The sequence below is a fragment of the Podarcis liolepis genome, assembly GCF_965112155.1.
Source record: "Podarcis liolepis genome assembly, chromosome: 10".
In the NCBI taxonomy this organism is placed as follows: domain Eukaryota; kingdom Metazoa; phylum Chordata; class Lepidosauria; order Squamata; family Lacertidae; genus Podarcis; species Podarcis liolepis.
This window is the reverse complement of record NC_139562.1, coordinates 28963839-28977642: the sequence shown is the minus strand read 5'-3', so window position 1 is coordinate 28977642 and position 13804 is coordinate 28963839. Positions and strand designations below refer to the sequence as shown.

At 44.9% G+C, this 13804-nt stretch overlaps 1 protein-coding gene across 1 annotated transcript in view; it reads left to right on the top strand.

The window, feature by feature from the left end:
* Positions 1-1992: 1992 nt before the first annotated feature.
* Positions 1993-13804, top strand: part of MFNG (MFNG O-fucosylpeptide 3-beta-N-acetylglucosaminyltransferase) — a 28044-nt gene continuing 16232 nt past the window's right edge. The window contains exons 1-2 of the mRNA XM_083462392.1: positions 1993-3017; positions 7575-7623. Coding sequence (XP_083318518.1) covers positions 2655-3017; positions 7575-7623 — 412 coding nt within the window. The 5' untranslated portion in view covers positions 1993-2654. The remainder of the gene's footprint in view (positions 3018-7574; positions 7624-13804) is intronic.

Here is a 13804-nt window from a genome sequence, read left to right as displayed (position 1 = left end):
TTGCGGTTTGGCTGTGGAGTCAGGGAACTCTCCATCCCAGTGCACAAACATGGCCCTTTGCCTGATATGTTCTTGTACCTTTCACAGAAGACCATCGAAACATGCTAGCAGAAGGGCTTTTTTTCAGCTGAAACTCACCAGAACTCAGTTCTGGCACCTCTCAGACGGGCGCTATTGCCACAATAAGAGAACAAGGAGGGCATTCCTGGTGAGTTCTTCTGGTACACCTTTTCTGCATAGAAAAATAGCACTGACTAGTAGACGCGGGTGGCACAGTAGGTTCAAATCCCCGTGACGGGGTGAGTTTCCATTGCTCGGTCCCAGCTCCTGCCAACCTAGCAGTTCGAAAGCATGTCACAGTGCAAGTAGATAAATAGGTACCGCTCCGGCGGGACGGTAAACGGCGTTTCCGTGCGCTGCTCTGGTTCGCCAGAAGCGGCTTAGCCATGCTGGCCACATGACCCGGAAGCTGTACGCTGGCTCCCTTGGCCAATAAAGCGAGATGAGCGCCGCAACCCCAGAGTCGGCCACGATTCGACCTAACGGTCAGGGATCCCTTTACCTTTACCTTTAGTAGCATCTATTCTCAAACCAAGAATTGTGCTCTGACCCCAGCATTCCCTTCCATCGCTATTGCACACTGTAGAAGACTAAAACAAAAACTAAATATCTTACAGCTAGTTTGCTACATTTCAAGAGGCAAGTTTGCTACCTTGACTCTTGTTTGTAAGAATTGAGCCGTAATTCTTCCCCTAGATGTTTTTAATGTATGCCTAAGCATGGAAGCGCAGTAAGGGGGAGAGACAGGCATTTGCAAAGATTATCATACAGCTGTTCTTGCCAGGGGTAGCAGTGGCTGCATACATACCGTGTATTTAATTTGAAAATTGCTTAATTGTTTAAATTGGTTGTGAACTTTTTGATGTTTTTTATTGTTTATGACTACTTTTGTTATGTTTGTAAATATGTACTTTTTCACGTTGAAACCTGCCTTGTGCATGGTTTTAACTATGAAAATGTGGCATGCAAAAAAAATGTATGTATGTATTTAAAGCATATCACTTTTTCCAATGAATCCTGGGAATGGTTGTTTACACCTCACAGAGCTACAGTTCCCAGCACCCTTAAACTACAGGTCCCAGGATTTTCTGAGGGAAAGCCATGTACTCAAAATGTGCCTTATAAGTACAATGTGCAGTGCCGGATTCATGTATAAGCTAAACAAGCTATAGCTTGGGGCCCCACTCTCTTGGGCCCCACCAAAAAATTAAAGGTGAAAAAACTGGATGTACATTTCCAAAATATAAGATAAACAAATAAAATAAAACCTACCTACAGCAACAGTGTTTTGTGTTGTGTTGGCTCCTATGATGTAAGTAATGGGCGCCGCCTGCTAGCCTGCTCCCTAAAATATCGCATATAAAGGGCCCTATTACCTTCAGTAGCTTAGGGCCTCATCAAACCCATATCATGCCCTGACAATGTGTACCCATTGTGTTGCTGCCCCTTAATATTTGAGATGTACCAGGAATTATTCCTGATAAACTAACATATTCTGGTTTCTGTCCTCTCAAACAAACTCAGCCCAGCTCTGTAATGCAAAGAGCAAAGGAATTGCTCCTTTTTACCTCCTTAATTGCCTGCAACCCACAGGTTATCAGGTGTGAAGGGAAACTAATTTGCATCAGGTGATCTTTGCTTGCGCACCCTTATTTACTAGTGAGCCGGCCTGAGAAATCAATGTTTGCAATATGCGTGCCATTTCCTTTACTGAGAAGATAAATTCTCCATTGGGAAGGGGGTGCTTTTCACTGCCTGACAAAGCCGGTCAAAAGGGCAGCAGCTGGGAGGGCAGGCAGGCGGCTGTTCCGATGGGAAGATTTCCCCGGAGACACGCGGGATCTGCCTAGCCGTGAACCCATAAAAGCCATTTACCCATAAAAAAGGGACTGGGCGGAGTTTGCCTCCTTGCAGCCAAAAAATGGAGCTGGGAGAGGGAGGGCAGCAGACAGCTGGTGGGACTGGAGAAAGGCAGTTTCCTTTGCAGCTCTGGCTCTAGCCTGTAATTGCTGGGAGACAAAAAGGAGGCGATCAAAAAAGGAAAAACCTGCCTTGCCTTTTAGGTTAGAAGCTCTGTGTTCTAGCTGGGAAAGAGAGGCTGTAATTTGGGAATCTTCGCTATGGAAAAGTGGGCACTTTCTTCCCTGCCCTTGGGATGGGTATTTGTCCATGGAGTCTTGACTTGACAGCTGAAGCTCATCCTGTGTGACTTCAGATGGGGACCCAGGGTCATGCCCCCTTTGGTTACCTAGGCTCAGGTGATAGGGTCCTCCTCCTACCTAAAAGCCTCCGTCACCTGCCCTCTTTGATATCTGGAAAATCAGGTCTCCCTAGATCCCATGCCTCTGCCCTCCAGGCTTCCTCATCCCCTGAGGTGTGAGTGGGGGAGAAAAGAGTGAGGCAGACCTCTTTGGTAATTTCTGCTTTCCTGAAGACCCACACAACCCCACTCACTGGCCCCTTCCTCTTGCGTTCCTGGGGTATTTATTAGACAGGCCTTGGCCTATCTCTTTAATCTATGCACACAGGCCAGAGCAGGATTTGCACTTCAAGCTTTGAACTTCACCCATCTCCTTGCTGCGGGATTGAAAGCCATGCGCAGGCGTCTCCTCCAGACCTCCTCTGGAATTGTTCTATTTCTTGTGAGCATGGTGCTCCTTTCCACGAGGCGTTCCGGCATCCAGGAAGCGGTCGGCAACCAGAGACTTTCAGGAGGGATATCTGGCAGATGGGCATGGAGGGAGATGATGCTGGTGGGTGGGGCAGACTGGAGAAACAGGAGGGAGACTGAGCATGGAAAACAACTCAAGGGCCACAATGACGGTATGGCGCATTCTGCTGCTGGGAAAGGCCTCTTGCTGGAAGAGCTTTTCATCGCTGTCAAAACAACCCAGAAGTTCCACCAGTCCAGGATGGGATTGCTGCTGGAGACCTGGATCTCCCAGGTTAAAGGACAGGTTGGTATGAGGGTGAGAGGGAGGGTTGAATGGACCGCTGACACCAGAATGCCTAAGGGAAGAACCTGTGTGTGATTCTCATATGCACTCATGCGCACGCATTGCCTAGAACCAAATGATGCCTTAAGCCAGGATTGGTCATTTGGAAGCCTCAGGGCTGGAAACATCCCCAGATGTGATTTGATTTAGCCCCAAGCGCTGGTGTTGCCTGCTTTTAATCAAAGCATAGTAAAAAAGAAAAATAAGAAAAGTGCCTGCTGTTGCACTTACAAAAAAGAGTATGTTTTTACAACGAAGCTGCCTTATACCAGATTCTAGTCTTTCCACCGTTCATTATGCTGATGGCCATCTGTCTCATTCATCATTTTATTTTACCCAAGAAAAGTAACATCAGTGTGTCTCTCGGAGAACTTCAAAGCAAGCCGAGGGAGCAAGCCGCATAGATTTGGAGGAGACTGATAATGGGGGAGGGAGGGATGCAGAACAGAGCATGGTGGTGTTTTTCTCAGCCAAATCCTGAGTCCTGAATCAAATCAGGCTGGTTTGGATCAACCCAGGATTCCACCATATTGGGTGGAGGTAGCCCCTGGTCACTCTGGGTTGGATCAGGTCCAGCTGAAGCAATCTGGGGCTGGCAAAAGAGGTGCAGGATCTGGTGGAAGCAAGGGGGGGAGCAGATATATAGGGTTTTAAACCTTAATTAGACACTGTGCAAGGTGCTCAGATTGGTTCAGAGTCTGGTGCCGAGTTGAGTTGGTCTCAGGTTGGATTGGTGTCTCTTCAAAGTGCCCAACCGAGTCCTGAATTGGATCAGGGAGAGGCATGCACAGCCCAACTGTTCTAACTATGCTTTGTTTGTGTGGGAAAGGTTGTCCCTGGACTGGCTCCCCAATGCCTCTCAGGGCTTTTTAAGCTGCCTTAGAAACACTGGCCTTCCAAAACACTTGTTTATGAGCTTCTCCACATGTTAAAGGTAAATGGGCAAAGCATATTTGGTGAGGCTGATTTCATACTGTTTTCACTCATGAGGAAGGTAGAATTGGTTGACTCTGAGGCAGACAAAGGATTGCATTCATGTAATGTGTGAAACAGGCCTAGGAATTCATACATTCGTTTATGTATGAGTATATACTGTGCTTTTTTTCTAAAAAAAATGTTTAGGAGTACTCTCATTTTCCTACTCATATTGAAATACTGCTCCTCAATGACAAACTTAGATTCACAAAATGTTTAAATACCCCTGCATCCCCCCAGAAAAAAGCACTGAGTATATATCTCTCTCACACACATAAAAAAGGGTAAAGTACCCCTGACAGTTAAGTACAGTCTCGAACAACACTAGGGTTGAGGCGTTCATCTCGCTTTCCTGGCCGAGGGAGCCGACGTTTGTCCGCAGACAGTTTTTCTGGATCATGTGGCCAGCATGACTAAGCCGCTTCTGGAGAAACCAGAGCAGCGCACGGAAATGCTGTTTACCTTCCCGCCGGAGCGGTAACTATTTATCTACTTGCATTTTGACGTGCTTTCGAACTGCTAGGTTTGCAGGAGCTGGGACCGAGCAACGGGAGCTCACCCTGTTTCAGGGATTTGAACTGCCGACCTTCTGATCAGCAAGCCCAAGAGGCTCAGTGGTTTAGACCACAGTGCAATCCGCGTCCCTCTCTCACACATACACAAAGCAAAATGTTGAGGACCTTGCAAAATGTACGCAGATAGTTTGCCATCACACCAGCACCGAATGCTCTTTCAGGGGCGGACAGTTCTGGTTGACATATCATTTAGAAATTCACATCTCTAATTGGTGATTTAAGGAGCGAATGTGCCATATTCAGCCCTGCTATATTCCCAGCAAATGTGTTTTTTCTCCCCTCCCTCGTATTTTTTGTTGTTGTTGCTTCGTCCGCCTGGTTCCTTTTCTTTATCGCTGTCCCTCAGCTCCTTCATTCTTCCAGAGACAAGAGGCTCACAATAAAACCCAGGCTGGATTTGTGAAAAGGCCTCGCCACCGCCAGGCCCAGGGGAGGCCCACGTGCCTGGGCGACTGTCTGAATGACTTTGCCCATATTTCAGTACATAATGCAAGTACACTGTTTAACCAGCCTGCAGGCAGCTGGTGGGGAGATTGTTTAAGGCTTGTGTCTCTCTCTTTCAGTCCCCTTGGCTTCTTGAAAGCCCATTTTCCGCTTGAGAGGAGGTATTCTTTGCTGGACGCGATCCCCACTCTGCCCTTGGGATGGAAGAACATGCCACATGATGTTGTCGAGAGGGCCGGGGAGGGACTGCGGGGAAGAGGAGGAGGAGGAGAGTAGGGAAAACAGCAGAGAGCTTATAGGTCTTTTACACACGAACAGATGTTCTTTTCTGAATTCAACTTTCCTTTCACTACAAAGCTTCTGTTTAATCTGCTGTCAGATATCTTGCAAACATCACAGCAGGATTCTCGAGGGACAAACCTGAGCTATGCGATGGTCACCCCTTGGGCTCATGAGTTATTTAGGGATGCTGGATCAGACCAGGTTCTCCAGCTCCAGGCTGGTGACTAAAAGCTCAGTGTGAGCTGGCTCAGCACAATGAAACCTATATATTGAAAGCATCTGTTCTACAAAAATGACTCATACCTATATCAGATATTATTGGGGCTCCAGAGCCCTAGCAGAACCCCCTGGTGCTACAGTAGGCGCTTACACATTGCGCCCCCCAAAAGGAAATACACCCCACTCTCCAAAATAGGTCAAAAGAGAACATACATTTGCAAAAACAAAACAAAAACCCACACATGCAAATTTAAATCCATAGATAAAAATCTAGAAGGACCATAAGTTAAATAGAGTAGGGATTACTGCTATGGGTATGTGCATGCCTGTATAGGTTCTAACTGTTTCCCCCCTCACATTTTTTTAATTCAATCTTAATTAGGACAAACAGGTGACAGAAAATAAGAAATGAAGGGAAAAATAAATACAGATAAGCTGTCACAATTGTCAATAAAGAAATACAGGAAATGTACCGAAAGGAAAAAGATGTGTAGTCTATAATTGCAATGAGTCCTGCAGTTTAAATCAAAACAATTAAAATTTTTAATTCAAAAAAGATGATAAAACGTATTCCATCAAAACACCCGCATAGACCTGTGGTATCTGACACTCCTGTGCTTGTATATAAAATAAAATTAGACCAAATGGCAAAGCTGCGATCTTGAACACTTGGGAACCCTGGACGCATTTAGGTTATGCAATATTTTTTTCAAGAAGGGTGATTTGCCAAGTCTTGGAATAGCAATAGTCTAGATTACTGAGATCAAAAGTTCTGCAAAACTTGGCAATTGTGGCTCTGGTTGCTGTCAAAGGATGCAAAATCAGTTCCTTGTTATTCAGGTCTTGATCCGAATCTGCAAACAGATTCAAAAAAGAAGACCAGGAGCGGGGTGAATTTTGTCCAGTTATCAATGGATTCTCAGAAAATACTTCCATCCAGAACCCTTTTACCTTGAGGCAGTACCATCACACATGTCAGTGGGTTGCAATACTCTGGCACCCCATCTAGCATAAGGGGGGAAGACATCTATATGGGGCCTTGAACCAGAGCATTTTCCAGTCTTCTTCTATCTGCACTCCACAGGTGCTAACTCCTACTCTCCCCTGTGGTGGTTCTTTAGCTTTAAACTGGACTTGAACTGGACCGCCCTCCAAAAAGAGAGCTCTTTCAAATAGAGGACTATACTCTGACAGCCTTTCAAACAGAGGACTGACCTCGGTAAAGTAGGACACATGGCCACACTAACAGATGCTGGTGCCTGCCCTGGCCAAACGTCATGCTGATTTGGGGCAATGTGGAAAATTGAAAATGGCTGTCCACAACTACTGCCAGAAGAACATGAGGAAGTGCCCGAAAATACACTTTGCTGAAATCCCTTTCATAACTGAAGCTGGCCACGATCTAGCTATGTTGTATTTGTTTTAATAGCAATTTCTCAATGGGTGAGGTACTCAACACCAAAACACTTGCTGGGGTGGGGGTGGGGTGAATGCCATTCTACAATGACGTTAGTGACCTGTTCCACTGAATGATAAACACCCTCTCAAAACTGCAATATGCAGGGTGCAGGGTCCTTCGGGAAATACTAGCTTCAGATCCATCTGGATTTTTTCCAGCACAGAACAAGCAAGCATATCAAAAGATTATCAACTAATCAATTAATCAGCAAAGGGGAGCATGAGTCTCTCTCTCTCTCTCTCTCTCTCTCTCTCTCTCTCTCTCTGCAAAGAAGCTGGGTCAAATACTTACTTTCCATCATCATATAGCACTTTAAAACATATCAGAACTTGTTACAACCTGTATTTTGCCGCATCTCTGTGAGATGGGGGCATTATTATTCCATTTGTACAGATAAAACACTTTCTGAGTGTTCAAAGCATTTCACATTCATTACTTCAGTAATAATCTCATATGACGCATAGCCACGGTGGAGAGAGTTATGTGGCTTGTCACTGGATGGCAGGTATGGAACTCAGCACATTTTCGGCCCTGGAATAACCCTTCTCTCTTCTTTTTCCTCAGGCATATGTCTTCACTGATAAAGAAGATGATGAGCTACGGGAAAAACTGGGTAATCCGGCCTTTAGTGTTGCGCAAGATCTGGAAACTGACTTCTGTAAACTGTGTGTCAGGAACGCTTGGGTAATAGCATCCTTACACGACTGACCGTGGGAAAGGGTTATAGCTCAGCCACAGGGCACATGCCTTGCATGCAGAAGTCCCAGGTTCAGTCTTGCATCTCTGAATGAGGTCTGGGGAAAACATTTGGGGGGGTGTGTTGTGGCTGCTCCTCCCATTATTTCTGGGTTGAATCGAATGATTTATTTTTCTGGTATTGTGTGTATATGCGGTTGTGTGTGAGACGATCGCGTGAAAGTGGGGGAAGGGACACCTATACTGTAATAGATGGGATAACTCATTCTTGACTCAGGGCTCAAACATACATGTACTTGTCCTGTGCTGCCTAGACATGGGCCTGAGTGGTTTTGCCTTTGCCCCACTGCTCCCTCTTGGAAAACTCACTCTTTAGTGCTAAATCGGAACAAACAGCAATGTATGGAAAACCCGATTGCTATTTGTTCTGATTCAGCCCTAAACTGCAGGTTTTCTCTGGGAAAAGTGGCTTGGCAAGAGGAAAACTGCTTGGACTCATGCATTCTAGGCACAGGAGAAGCGAAAATGTGGACAAGCCCTAAGACTGGGAAGACTCAGGTTGAAGTCCCTGCTCAGCCATAGAACTCACTAGGACACCTGATAAGGGGCAGTCAGTTTGACTGTCTGTTGGACTATGCTCAATCTTATTATTATTAGTATTATTAGTATTTAGTTTGTATACCACCCTTCATCCAAAGATCACAAGGCAGCTCACAACATAAAATAATAATTATTAAATACAAATCAATATAACTGAGTCTATTCTGGGTCTATTCTGAGTATGACTTAAGGCTGTCTGTGTAAAGATAAAGAACCCTGAGAATGAAGAGCCATATCAACCATCAGCACCTGGAGAACAGACTGAGCAGGCACACAGGTAACCCGGACATAGTCTTCTCCACTTTGGTGAGATGTGCTGAGTTTCTATTTATGGTAAATTATACTACTTATTTCTAAATTTGCATGAATACATATCTCCACATTTAATGCAAATTGGCACCTCTTCTACGCCTCCCCCCATGTGTTTCTTCTTTATTGGTGATGCAGAAATCTCCACCCAAGGCTTACTTCTGCGTAGACATGCGTAGACTTGCTCTGGCATCGCCAGTTCCAATCCAAATCTGCTTAATCGACAAGGTCCTCAGGGTCAAATACTGCTATGCTTGGCTCTTCAGCTATCAAGTAATTAGTAATTTCATTTACCGCAGCTTGTGCAGTTCTCCAGAAACACTGAATTAATGGGCAGAGCCAAAAAATATGACATAAAATCTGCAGGTATTGAACTGCAACACCAGCTAACAATCTGTGCTTGGTAAATACAACAAACAGAGCAACCCAAACCTCCAATCTATCCACTGGAAGAAGTTTAGAGGAGTTGGAGTGGAGGTATCTCTCTATACCCTGCCTTGACTTGACTCTGCTGACCTCCACCAATGGCAGGGAAGCTCCAGCAGTGAAGAACAGCTCAGTGAACCACCCAAATGGCAAGTAAGTGGAAGCTACCATTAGTGGTGTCTCTGCTACCAGTAGCATTTCAGGGGAAGGGCTGGACTGGGTCTATACAGGATCTGCTGGATCCTGAGCTGGTCCTACTGCTGTCATGTGTTGACAGCATGCCGGATCTGGGCCTTCTCTTACTTCTTTCTTATTAATAGCTTTTAAATACAAAAAAACAGCATGGATAATACAGGTTTTGATACAAAGAAACGAAGGAAAACTTGGTAAGCACAGGGCTATTTACAGATGATATAGAAGCGTGTAGGTTGTATACGAAATCCATCTATAAGCAAGACAAAAATACGTAGATTGACCTAGACAGGAAGGAAAAATCATAGATAAGCAGGAAGAGAAGTTACACATAATTTCAAATAAAGTCCAAGTATTTTGGTACATAGTTTTTGAGGATCATGTGACATATAATTTTAAAATGGCCACAAACAGTTGCAAAATCTCCTAGATTGCCCTCGCCTCATTGTACTTTCAAATTTTATGTTAATTTTTCAGAAACTGCAATAATTTTTTAAAATATATATATTGCATGTCTAAGTTTAGATTCTTTGCATCCTTCGAGTTCTGAGATATGGTGAAACTTGCAGCCCACCAACATAAAAATGATCAAGTCCTTTGGATGCAGTTTCTTAGCCCAATCTGTAAAAACCAGACAATTAATATCAATTTGGATTGTGCAGCACATCAGCATGTGTTGTCAGGCTCATTGCGCATTAACACTGCTATCCAATTTCCCTGCACAACTGGACAATACTGTCTACCGATTATGGAAGATCTGGGCCTTTTTGCTGCATCAGCCTGAGAGCTGGTGGAGCAAAGAGCCATTTTTCTGCCCCACTTCCCCTGCCCAGCTGTTGTGAGTAGTGGGGCAGTGGATGTTGTGGTGGCTGTGCTGCCCCCATGAAGCTCTGTCTCTATTGGCCAGGGCTTTGGATTACTCTGTGTGATGTTAACTAGGTGTACCACTGCTTTTGGGTGGGATTCACTGAATGAGTCCTGTCATCAGAAGCCACGTGCAAGGATTTCCACTTGAGCAACAAGGTCCCACCCTCCTCCCATGCCCCAGCCCCCCCAAATTGGGGTCAAGAGAACCCCAAGAAGAGCACACAGGACGAGGGGAAGGAAGATCATTCCGTCTGGCAAGCTGAAATAAAATCAGAAGACGGCGACCTTGAATTCCCCCTGAAGAGTTTTTTTTTTAAAGGTTGATATTCAACGCTAGTCCTACTCAGAGTATACTCACTGAAGTTAATGGACATGAGTAATGTAGGTTCATTAATTGTACTTGGTCTCCTCTGAATAGGGCTTAGCTGAATACCACTCATAGATTTTAAACTGTCAGATCACAATATTGGAAGCACAGCGTTTATTATTATTTTTGTACCATAAATCCATTGTAGTTGCTCTTTTGTTGCCGCCATTTTCTCTCCAGATGAGGCTTCTGTTAAGGAGGTCCTAACTCATTTCCCCAGCTCTCAGAATCTCAATATCATGTTGCTGAGAAAATGAGATCCTTTCCCTGACTAGCGCTATCATTGCTAATGTGATTACTATGCAGAAGGTAATTGGCAACTCTTGTCAGCACCCCCTTGGGTAGTGCCTGGGAGGAGAATAATGACCATCAACGAACCAATGCCATTATCTGACTTTGCTTGATGAGCACTCCCTCGCCTGGTTTTGCTTATCAATAATTTGACTAGGTGTTCAACAATGAAATGTGGGGTTGGTTGTGTTTTTTTTTTACGAAGTTAATACAACTTTGAACTACTGATTCTACTTCGCTCTGTGCTTTCTAGCTAGTGAAACAGGAAGGAAGGAAGGAAGGAAGGAAGGAAGGAAGGAAGGAAGGAAGGAAGGAAGGAAGTCCCTTCACTTTACAATTCCAGCTCAGGCATGCTTAGCCAGTGCCTGCAAGCTGCTGTGCAGAGCTGCCTTTTTAGCTCCTACTTAGGGGTGCAATTGGCAGGACATCCGATAAACTACAGTATTGGGGAAAGCCGTTGCCCAAATGCATTGTGGTTCTGAGATCTTGGGCAAGGGTAAACAAGCTTCACTGGAAGTACTACAAATAGTTTTGTTTTTAAATCTAGAACTATCCACAGTACTCCTGCAGAGACCAGAAGAGACCTGTATCTTCTACGAAATCAAGAGGTGATAAAGGGAGTGATTCAGTCTTGGTGCACAACTAGGGGATTACGGACAGATCTGTCAGGCAGAACATGGCAATATTCAACACCTGTAGAGCAGGGTGGGGGATCTGTGGCCTTCCAGAAGTTGGTAGATTACAAATCTCATCAGCTCTGACCTTTGTTGGCTGAAGCCGATGGGAACTGGAGTTCAACAGTATCTGGAAGGCCACAGTTTCTGCACCCCTGCTGCATTTATTTATTATTATTTATTTCAATAATTTATATACTGCTTTATGCAGTAGTTTTGACGTGTTGTACGCTGAAGACACAAAGGAGATACAAAGGATGAAATCAGTAAAATTAACCACACAATCAGAAAAGTTTATTTAAAATGCCTGCTGGGGAAAAAAGAAAAGACTTCACCACGTTTAGTAGTGAGGCAGGCCTGCTTGATCTCAATCAGGAGGGAAGTCCACAGAGTTGGGCCCATGATGCTCATGGCATGGTTGCTGGTCATTGCGAGCTGTGCGACTGACTGGTGGATGACCACTAACAGCAACTCTGCTCATTACCTCCATGATCAGGCAGGGACATTAGGAATCTTGCAGTCCAATCTCACTGGACCCAAGTTCTTAAGGGCCTTGCGAATTAAGAACCTTGAAATTGGACTTGTACCATATGGGCAGCCAGTGCATGCTTTTAATCGCCAGAGTTATTTGCTGGTGGTAGTCTGTCCTCTCACAAGTAGTCTAGCTCCAGCATTTTGCACTGGTTGGAGCTTCCAGACCAGCCCCAAGTGTAGCCCCACAAAGAGCGTACTGCAGTAATAAAGTCTTCACATTCCCAATGCATGAATTAGGATCCCTGTCCAAGAATGGCTGTAGTTTCTGTACTAATCATAGTTGGTGAAAGACACTGCTAGTCAGGCTCTGAGCTTCCAGTGACACAGATGCATCCAGTAGACTCCCAAACTATGAATCTTTTATTTCAAAGTCCAACCCCACATATAGCAGGTAACTGGGCAATGTCTGTCTTACCCTGTATCTCAACTTGGGGTGTCTAATTCAAGATATACCAGCATTCTTGCTTCTCATTGAGCCTGGCTGTATCTAGTTTTATTATTTGGTGCAGCAGCTAAGAAAATTTGAGCAAATATCTTGAAGGAAATACCAGTGAATTTGAAAAGGTGATTCACTTGAGTAAGCTAAGTCAAGCGTAATCACTAAGAGTCTTTATTAAGGATTTATTTTAGCAATGGCTTTTACATTAAATGAGAATTGGGAAGCTCAATTGGTCATGGTTTTTTGCCTTCCAGACATTTTACTTTTTTAAAAAAGCTACCATTTGCAATGGCCTGTGGCTTCAAGCAATAAACACTGACTGAGTTTCTGACTGCCTCTCACTAAAATGGTGACTCTTTGGAGCCAGCAGACTTAAGACAGTCATTGCAGCAAGCCTTCCTCTGTTCACTGTGTACTCATGCTTATTTAAAACCATGGTGAGCTTTCCTCTCATCTAGGCTATTCCCACCCCACTCTCTAAATCATGGGTTGCTAACACGGCTAGCACCATGGGAGCACATTTGCCCACAGAAGCCTTCCCTGGCCCCCGCAGGATCTTGCCCCTGAGCCCCTCTCTGCTGAAATGAGGTTTGAAAGAAGTCTTTTGTTGCGCACACACTTGTGTGCATTGTTGTAGCGCATGTGCAGCTTCAGGGCATGTTTGGTGCCACAGTTTCTCTCATTTGCAAATGTGCCCAAAGGCCTGAAAATGTAGGGGAGCCCAGCTGGATTATCACAATGTGCCCTAAATGGGGCTGCCCTCGAAGATGACTCAGAAACTTCAGCTAGTCCAAAATGAAGCAGCCAGATTACTGACTGGGGTTCCCTTTAGAATTCCTATGTCCCTTGTTTTAAAACAGCTTCATTGGTTGCCAGTTCATTCTGGGGGTGTTCATGTTAGTCTTTAAAGCCCCAAGACCCCAAATATAACACCTCCTTCCCTACAAACACTCTTAGATGTTAAGAGAGTGGCAGAGGCAGCCAACTTGGAAGTGCTCTGTGGGGGGCGGGGCAGGGGAAGAAAGGACATTCTCTGTGGCAGCCCCTAAGTTGTAGAACTTCCTCCCCATAGAGGTGTCTCTGGCACCTTCACTATACAGTGGTACCTCGGGTTAAGTACTTAATTCGTTCCAGAGGTTCGTTCTTAACCTGAAACTGTTCTTAACCTGAAGCACCACTTTAGCTAATGGGGCGTCCTGCTGGCACCATGCCACCTGAGCACGATTTCTGTTCTCATCCTGAAGCAAAGTTCTTGACCTGAAGCACTATTTCTGGGTTAGCGGAGCCCGTAACCTGAAGCGTATGTAACCTGAGGTACCACTGTACAGTTTTCAATGAATGTTGAAGAGGCACCTCTTTTTGCTGGCCTTTGATGCTTGAGAGGTATACTTTTAGGACC